The 10,064-nt window shown below is 34.9% G+C and overlaps 1 protein-coding gene and 1 non-coding gene across 3 annotated transcripts in view; both read right to left on the bottom strand.

Moving 5' to 3' along the window:
• Nucleotides 1–10,064, bottom strand: part of SCFD1 (sec1 family domain containing 1) — a 103,116-nt gene that overhangs the window by 83,115 nt on the left and 9,937 nt on the right. Inside the window, exons 1-4 of one of the 2 annotated variants that reach the window (XM_034648621.1) lie at nt 9,405–9,495; nt 5,905–6,016; nt 4,696–4,818; nt 3,248–3,335 (exon numbers count right to left, since the gene is read on the bottom strand). In XM_034648621.1, the coding sequence (XP_034504512.1) occupies nt 3,248–3,335; nt 4,696–4,818; nt 5,905–5,925 (232 nt within the window). In that variant the 5' untranslated portion in view covers nt 5,926–6,016; nt 9,405–9,495. Of the gene's footprint in view, nt 1–3,247; nt 3,336–4,695; nt 4,819–5,904; nt 6,017–9,404; nt 9,496–10,064 lie in introns of those variants that run through there. The other variant, XM_002928372.4, reaches the window with a different exon arrangement.
• LOC117797330 lies at nt 859–962 on the bottom strand. Its single transcript, XR_004622262.1, has one exon. It is a non-coding gene; the product is annotated as a U6 spliceosomal RNA (small nuclear RNA).

Here is a 10,064-nt window from a genome sequence, read left to right as displayed (position 1 = left end):
GAGATGCCCTTCAACAGATGACTGGATTAAGAAGATGTGGTCCATATATACAATGGAATATTACTCAGCCATCAGAAAGAACAATTACCCAACATTTGCAGCAACATGGACGGGACTAGAGGAGATAATGCTAAGTGAAGTAAGTCAAGCAGAGAAAGACAATTATCATATGGTTTCATTCATTTATGGAACATAAGAAATAGCAGGAAGATCGGTAGGAGAAGGAAGGGAAGAATGAAGGGGGGGGAAACAGAAGGGGGAATGAACCATAAGAGACTATGGACTCTGGGAAACAAATGAGGGCTTCAGAGGGGAGGGGGGTGGGGGACTGGGATAGGCCGGTGATGGGTATTAAGGAGGGCACGTATTGCATGGTGCACTGGGTGTTATATGCAAATAATGAATCATGGAACATTACATCAAAAACTAAGGATGTATTGTATGGTGACTAACATAATAAAAAATTATTATAAAAATTTTTTTTAAATAAATAAACTTATACTTTAAACTTAATAATTTCAGACTTGTGATTCTTTGAGAGGTATGAGAAAATTATAAGTAACTGAAAGTATAATGAATTTAGACTCTATTAATTTTTTAAAAAAATTATTTAAATATTTGGGCAGATTTTGCTTATTAGATTTATAAATTTGTCTCATCTCATATTTAAAGTACTTAAAAATGAAAACACTGAATTTACAAATGCAATTTAAACTGTTTCAGGGAATGCAGCAAACCAAGTTTGGTGACTAAGCTTGTTAATTGGGGTTGACTATAATCTAGTCTGTTCAATCTGAGTTAATTGATCAAAGAAACAATTAAGGAGCTTGCTTGTTTTTTGCTGTTGTTATTGTTGTAGTTTTTATGGAACACTTCATGAATTTGCATGTCATCCTTGCACTGGGGCCATGCTAGTATCTGTATGGTTCTAATTTGAGTCTATGTGCTGCTGAAGTGAGCACAAGGTGCTTTGTTTTTATACAACCATATTTATAAATAACAATTTATAAGTTTAGCGTAAAGACTTAAAGAAAACTAGGTTTTAAACATGTAACTTAAATACTTAAGTAGCTAATTAATTAAAACTCAATTAATTGTAAAAAGACTTCCGTAAATAACAACTACTGTCAAAAATCTCTAACACGGGCAATTCAGCAAACACTTATACCCTTTAGGGATGTTGTTTAATTTCTAAAAGACAGCATGCTACGGAGCTCAAGAAAATAAAAAACTGATGTTCCCTTCACTCAGGGAGCTTAACATCTGGTCCAGTAATTTCATAATAGAGTACCACTGGCATTTTGGGCAGAACAATTTTCTGTTATGAGCATAGTTTACACACTGCAGAACATCTAGCATCCTTAGTGCCTGCTCATTGAATGCTAGTAGCCGCCGAACTTAACATGACAATCAAAAACACCCTGACACATTTCCAAATGCCCCCCTTAGAGGGCCATACTCTCCACTTAGGAACCAATGAAATTCTAGTCAGCCCCAAACATCTCAATCCTTAAGTAGCAAATTAATGATTATTTGAATGAACTGGCTAATCATATCTACTACATTCTGTGTTTTTCTTTAAAATATCTGACATGGGGCGCCTGGGTGGCTCAGTCGTTAAGCATCTGCCTTCGGCTCAGGGCATGATCCCAGGGTCCTGGGATCGAGCCCTGCATTGGGCTCCTCCGCTGGGGNGGTGGCTCAGTCGTTAAGCATCTGCCTTCGGCTCAGGGCATGATCCCAGGGTCCTGGGATCGAGCCCTGCATCGGGCTCCTCCGCTGGGGGCCTGCTTCTTACTCTCCCACTCCCCCTGCTTGTGTTCCCTCTCTCACTGGCTGTCTGTCAAATAAATAAATAAAATCTTAAAAAAAAATATCTGACATAATCAGTGGACATAATGTTTCAGTTAAGCAAGATGAGCAACTTTTTAGAGATCTGCTATACAACACTGTACCTAGAGTCAAAAATACTGTATTGTACACTTGAAAAGATTGAGGGACAAAAAAAAGTGTTTTGCAAAACAAAAACAAAACAAAAGAACATAGATAATAAAATGGGGTTTGGGTGGTATGTGCGTGCGTGTGTGTGTGTGCACGCACGCACCTGCACATGTGTGTCTATTAGTTTTAAACTATATCCAGGAATGGTCAGTTTACCAAAATTTTGAATACAAACTCCAGACGTGGTTAGATAGCATTCAATCCAATACCAATATTCAATCCACTAGTGCATGAACAGGGTATAAGAATCAAGGGTGTCTATGGGGCGCCTGGGTGGTGCAGTCGTTAAGCGCCTGCCTTCGGCTCAGGGCGTGATCCTGGCGTTCTGGGATCGAGCCCCACATCAGGCTCCTCTGCTATGAGCCTGCTTCTTCCTCTCCCACTCCCCCTGCTTGTATTCCCTCTCTCACTGGCTGTCTCTCTGTCAAATAAATAAAATCTTTAAAAAAAAAAAAAAAGAATCAAGGGTGTCTAACAACCTGTATTTGAGAAAGGCACCTATACTTCATTCCATAATAGTGCTATAATAGCTGTTGACTCCTTGACAAATAGCAGTATTAGCCAACCTTTTCTGCGTCCTTATTATGTGCCAGAAACTTTTCTAGGCATTTTACATACTAATTCATTTAATTTCCACAAAAATTCCGTGGGGTAGTTAGTATTATTATCCCCACTTCACACATGAGGAAACTAAGCACAGAGAAGCAGTGTAAGTTGGTCTTGTCCAAGAGTCAAAGTAGAAGATTCACCGAATCCTCTACCAAAATACTATCTTACTTGCCACGAATGAACCATTCATGCAAGCTGCTATGTGGTACCTAAAAGGTCAGAGAATTGGTACTTTATTGAGCTTACAAAATACCTTTATTACATGTTGCTTATAAGTGACAGAATTCAGTCTGAGACTTTGTGTGCTTTAAAAAATCTTTTAGAGTTCTACTGCTGTAAAAAAACTGGCTTTTTTTTTTTTTTTAAAGATTGTATTTATTTATTTGACAGAAAGAGAGTGCAAGCAGGGGGAGCAGCAGGGAGAGGGAGAAGCAGGCTCCCACTGAGCAGAGAGCCCAACGTGGGGCTTGATCCTAGGACCCTGGGATCATGACCAGAGCCGAAGGCAGACACCCAACCGACTGAGCCACCCAGGCGCCCCAAGCTGGCTTTTGATTGTACTAAATATGCTATTTTTGTTTATAGTATGTCACTCATTTTGTTAACAACGAATTATAATATTCCTGTTTTTACATACCACGATATGAAACAAGTTCCTTATTTTGGTTACATAACACAAACATATCATCTTCCAAAGTAATAAAATTGAGATACTGATCAAAAACCTAGAAATAAAAGAAAAGGTTTACAAATCAATTTTACAATATATATTTTTAAGTAGAGTTCATGCCCAGTGTAGGGCCTAAACTTAGGACCCTGAGTTCAAGAGTCACATGCTCTACCTAATGAGTCAGTCAGGCACCCCAATTTTACAATACTGAAAGCACATTTAGTTTGATTTAATCAACCGATGGTAAAAATGGAAAAAATTATAACTGTATTTAAGAACTAAAAATTATACTATGTAGCAGACTGCCTCATTGGGTAAGAATGAGGAGTAAGTATCAAAAAGGAATGTAAACAAGGCTTTGGGCAATAAATTATCAAGGAAGGGAGGAATATTTTCAGAAAACAAAATTTAAGAAGATGTAAAAATTTGTTTAAAGACTGTGGTTGGGATGGGAATTTATATCAGTTTTGAAGAAAAAAAATCACAAGCTTTACAATCATTTTAATCACATTTTCCTAAGAAAGTCATAGTAACTATTTTTCCACCATGAACACTTGTAAGCGGGGAAAAAAGTTATACTAGTTCTTTAGAAGTGCAGATCAGGGGAAAAATAAAGAAAACTCTTTGAAATACATTAAATTTAATTAAACAAATTGAGAACTATTTCTATTATTTCATGTAAAATTAATGATAAACTTTGAAAAGAAGAACATTAAGACACAGGCGTCAAAAACTAATCAGAAGTAGTAATAGACCATCTAAATCTAAACAGTGGGAAAAAATGGGAAGTAAATACATAGCTGTTTAATCTTTTACTTGCCCTATATCATTCCCTAGAATTTCATGTCTTGTCCGAATTCAAGAAGCACAGGGCACAGGAGGGCTATAACCAAGAATAAATTTACAGATTTATTTATAACTAAGCTGAACATATCTAAAAAGTAACTGTGATGCAGAACTGTAGCCTGTCCTAAGTTCCTTCTTTCTTATAATATGCAATATAACTTCTTCAGATCCTCTCTCCTAAGATCTGAAGATAGTATGGTGAATACAGTGATTATAAATAAAATAATATCAACATATTTTTAGTATAATTTATAACAACACAAATGTCAAACTATTTCTAAGTTGAGCTAAAAAGATTAAACAAATCCTAGGCTAAAACAAAGAATGATTCAGCGTTTTATTTTTATATTTCAAATTCACTTATAATAGGTACCTTTAGTTTGGTTTACTCTGCCTAGTTCAAATTGTAGATAATTTCCATTATCAGAACTCTTTCTAAAAGTAATGAGTAAATATTTCTTAGGTTGATCTGGTCCTCTGTAAATCAGGCACCTGAGTCAATTAACAAGTTTCAGAATATACTAAATTTTACATTAACAAAATGTCATCAGCCAACCAAAATCTCTTACCTTGGCTACTTGTGTTACTGCACTGGCAGCTAATGCTGCATTTGCAATATCTTCCAGTTTACTTCTTGAAATAGCAGAAATAAAATTTAAATAATATGATTCATAGAGTTGATTTCGCAGATCCTAGAAATAGAAGGAATATTTCATTCTTATGGGCAAGCGTAAAGGATAACCACAAATAAAAAAATCTTTTAGATAACTACAAGAGCAAGATTTTGGAGGATAATATATGTATTTAAAAGATGGATTATGTAAATGACAATGCAAAAAAAAAAAATCCCAAAAGAACAAAGTCATGAAGAAGTATTGGTTAGCTGGTTGCCAGATATAATGAACCTAGTTATTAATGAACTTAAATATTATCAATAAAATTCTATTTTAATTAAAATATCACATAAAACTGCTTGAAATAGCGTATCTGCATTTTTCTTAAAAATATCCAGAAATGGCTCTCATATAGTAAAATGCTTATTGTATTTTGCAGATACTATCTTCTACTGCTCTGGTCATGTAATAATAAAACATATTTCCTTTGCTGTTCAGACATAATTCCAATGACCAATTCCAGAATTATTATTTCTCAGTCATCCAAAAGTAGTATAATTTAAAGTTATGTAAATTCTTAAATTTACTTATGTTTTTAAACTCTAAGCAAATAGATATCTAAATAACCATACAGACATACCTTGTAGATATTGCGAGTTCTGTTTCAAACCACCACAATAAAGCAAACATTGTAAGAAAGAGAATCAAAATGATTTTCTGGTTTCCCAGTGCCTATGAAAATTATGTTCACAATATACCATAGTCTATTAAGTGTGCAATAACATTATGTCTTAAAAAAAGAGTAGGGGCATCTGGGTGGCTCAGCCATTAAGCATCTGCCTTCGGCTCAGGGAGTGATCTCAGGGTCCTGGGATCGAGCCCCGGATCGGTCTCCCTGCTCTGCTGGGAGCCTGCTTCTTCCTCTCCCACTCCCCCTGCTTGTGTTCCCTCTCTCGCTGGCTGTCTCTCTCTCTGTCAAATAAATAAATAAAATCTTAAAAAATAAATAAATAAATAAATAATAAAAAGTACATACCTTAATTAAGAAATATTCTATTGCTAAAAAATGCTAACCATCATCCAAGCTTTCAGCAAGTTATTACTGATCACAGATCACCATAACAAATATAATAAAGAAAAAGTTTGAAATAGTGTGATAATTACCAAAATATGACACAGAAACATGGAGTGAGCAAATGCTGTTAGAAAAATGGCACTGATAGACTTGCTTGATGCAGGGTTGCTACAAACCTTCAATTTCTAAAAAGTGCAGTACCTGTGAAACAAAAAAACAATGTATGCCTGTATTTTTTCAAACCTAAGATGCTGTCTATTGAAAGAGGCACCGTTATATAACACCAAGCAAGAATTAATGCTGCCAATAAAATTCTATAGCACACCATCAATTTTAAGATGTATCTGATATCAGAGAATTTTAAGGGTGAAAAACTGAGGATTTGGAGCCTGTGTGAGGAAGGTTGCTAAGCAGGGCAGTGGTTTAACAAAGGCTGTGGGACTGATTAAAGGATGAGGGATTGAGAATTAAAGGGAATGAGAAAATACGTATGTTAAATATACTGGAAGTCATGTTTCTCACTGTCAGAAAAAGGAGTTACAGATTTGTAAAGGGAAAAAGAAAAAACCAGGATGAATCCTGTATTTCTGAAATGAAACAGTTCTGGATATTACCTGTCTTTTTATCTATAGAGATGAGGAAGATTTCTACAGTTAAATACACATATAAAAGTGTGCATATACACACATACATATATTTCCTAGTTCTGTCCATTGAGATGTCCTAAGAACTCATAACACCCTAGTAGCAATGAGTACACCTTATTCCCAGTTGCTGATTTCTAAACACCATTCTCTACAAAAAAACAACCAGCGCTCCTTAGACAAATGGCTGAATCTTGGGCTAGAACAGAGACAGTATGAGACTGAACAATCTTATTGTGCCTGAAGTAAGGAAGTGGTCCAAGAATGATGGAGACATTTCAAAAGGACACAGAAAATAAACGAGGTTGCAGGATATAAGATCAACATATAAAAGTCAACTGTGTATCTATACACTTGCAATGAGCAATCCTAAAAACAGAATTAAGAAAACAATTCCATTCACAATAGCATTAAAAAAATATGAGCGAATATATTTAACAAATGAAGTGAAAAACTTTTATTTGCACACCACAAAATATTATTGAGAGAAATTAAAGAAGATCTAAATAAATGAAATGATATTCTATGTTCATGGATCAGAAAATTTAATATTGTAAATATGAACTTCATCTACAGAGTCAATGCAATCCCTATCAGATGCAAGCTCCAGGTAGCTTCCTACTGAAATTCACAACCTAATCCTGAAATTAATATGAAAGTTCAAGGGACCCAGAAAAGCCAAAACAATCTGGAAAATGAAGCGTGAAGTTGGGAGGACTCAATTTCCCAATTTCATACCTTGCTACAGAGCAAGAGTAGTAAAGACAGTGTGGTACTGGCATAGGACAGACATAGAGATCAGTGGAATAGAACTGAGAGTCCAGAAATAAACAATGTATCTACTGTTAATTAATTTTCAATAAAATTGTCAAGACCATTCATGGGAGAAAGAATAATCTCTTCAGTAAATGATGCAGGGACAACCGGATAGCCACACGCAAAAGAATGAAGTTGGACACCTCGCTCATACTGTCTATAAAAACTAACTCAAAATCGATCAAAGATCTAAATCTAAGAGCCAAAAGCATACAAATCTTTGGAGAAAACACGATTTGGCCATGGTTTCTCACATATGACACCAAAAGCACAAGCACCTAAAGAAAAAACCAACTTAAAACTAACTTTAAAATCAAAATTAAAAATTTTTGTCCTCCAAAGGATACCATCAAGAGTGAAAAGACAACCTACAGAATAGGTGAAAACATTTGCAAATGATATACTTGATAAGGGTCTAGGATCCAAAATGCAGAAAGTACTCTAACAACTCAACATTCAAAGAACAACCCAATGAAACAGTGGACAAGGGATCTGAACAGACATCTCTCTAAAGATGTATAAATGGCCAATAAGCACATTAAAAGATGCTTAATATCATCAGTCACCAGGAAAATGCAAATCAAAACCACAAAGAGATGCCACTTTAGGATGGCTATAATCAAAAAGTCAGATAATAAAAAGTACTGACAAGGATCTGGAGAAACTGGAACCCTCCCATACTGCTGGAAAGAATATAAAAGGAGGCAACCACTTTGGAAAACAGTCTAGCAGTTCCTCAAAAGGTAAACCATATACATGCATATCCATACAAACATTTGTGTGTGTATCCTTCAAATACTACATAAACAATAAAATTAAAGTAATATTCTATATAAAATTTTGTCTCCTGCTTTAAAAAAGAACTGTAGTTATCTGACCCAGAGGTGTTTACTGACATTAGAAAAATGAAAACACATATATACACAGAAATGTGTACAAATATGTTTATAGTAACATTATTCATAATAGCCAAGACGTGGAAGGGACTGATAAATCCTATCTCTTTAAAAAATGGCACAGTCAGGTTTATGCAGGATAAAAAAGAAAGCTGGGCATCATCAGCTACATAGGACACAAAATATGTGACCTTCGTTAACAATTTAAATACAGTTGACCCTTGAACAGCATGGGGGTTGGGGCACTGATACCTTGCACAGTCGAAAATTCGCATGTAACTTCTGATTCCCCAAGAAATTAACTACTAATAGTCTACTGTTAACCAGAAGCCTTACTGTAACATAAACAGCTGATTAAGACATATTTCGTATGTTATATATATTAAGTAAGCTAGAGAAAAGATTGTATGTTATATTTATTAAGTAAGCTAGAGAGAAGATTAAGAAAAATTGTAAGGGAGAGAAAATACATTTACAATGCTATACTGTAAAAAACCTGCCTATAAGTGGACCTGCGTAGTTCAAAACCTGTGTTGTTCAAGGGTCAACTACAGTAATTTGATTCAATAGTCAGTAACAAGACACTTTTAAGTCTGTGGCAGACACTGTTAGCTATTTATCTAATACCCATTTCTCCCCTCTTCCTTGCTAAAAGAATCCAGATTTTGTTTGGGGACAATACACTCATCTAAATATTAACTTTTGCAACCTCCTTTGAAGTTAATTCTATCCAGTGAAACATAAATAAATGAGAGTCTTCTGGCGTTTCTGGGAAATCTTAGCTTTCCCGATTTTCTGGTTTTTAAAGCCAGGCTAAATCTTAATCAATATGCTTCTTCAGCCAAAAAATTTTAAATCTTTAAGTCTCCTTAAAATTCAAAGATAGTCTCAAAAAAACAAAGTGGGAAATTGGGTAAGATAATTTCTGATTTTTCACACTGGAAATCTAAGAAATTTTTTTAAAAAAGATTTTATTTATTTGTCAGAGAGAGAGAGATCGCACAAGCAGGGAGAGTGGCAGGCAGAGGGAGAAGTAAGCAAAGGGAGAAGTTGGCTCCCTGCTAAGCAAGGAGCCCAATGCAGGACTCGATCCCAGAATTCTGGGATCATGACTGGAGCCGAAGGCAGACACTTAACCGACTGAGCCATCCAGGTATCCCGAAATCTAAGAAATTTTTTGGAAAAAAACTTGTTTCCATATTACAAGGTCAGTAAATTAAGAACTCATATTACCTGGCACATTCTGTCAATATTTTCTTCAGTTGGCATTACAAAGTACACCGCAGGAACATCTGGAATAGGATCTCGATCTGAGTGCAAAAGCCTAAAAGACATAAAGAACGTAAAATTCACTCTTTTCTTAGTCATTTATCTAAAAATATATTTTAAAACAGTATTTCTCAAACTAGGTATTAACCAGTTCAGGGACATGGACCAGTATACTAAAAGCGCTTGCTAAAATTAATCATTTAAGCCAGCTTTCTCCTTATACCAGCACTAATATTATTTACTAGTAAGATCCTAATGTCAGTCTTCATCTCTTCTATTACAATCACCTTATTTCTAATACCAATATTCTTCCTGAAAAAGAACTAAAGCACATTCAATATCAATTTTATTTCCAGTTTTCATAGAATTATGGTTGGGGGAGGGTGAGTGGGAGGAAAGTGCAGTTCTGTAAGAGAGTAAACGGAAAGCTGGAGGAGTCTTTAAAAATAATGCAAAAATTTTAAAAAATTAATAAAATAAAAAATATTTTTAAATGAAAGATATATGCTTCCTTAAAACTTTAAGACAATCTATTTTTTTTTATATTTATTGCATCATAAGATAATGCAGAAGAGATCATCTAAGCATCTCAGATTATGTTACTTGATAGTTTCTCTTACAGTT

This window comes from Ailuropoda melanoleuca, chromosome 20 (genome assembly GCF_002007445.2).
Source record: "Ailuropoda melanoleuca isolate Jingjing chromosome 20, ASM200744v2, whole genome shotgun sequence".
NCBI lineage: Eukaryota > Metazoa > Chordata > Mammalia > Carnivora > Ursidae > Ailuropoda > Ailuropoda melanoleuca.
The sequence above is the reverse complement of the archived record's forward strand: the minus strand, read 5'-3'. Positions and strand labels throughout refer to the sequence as shown.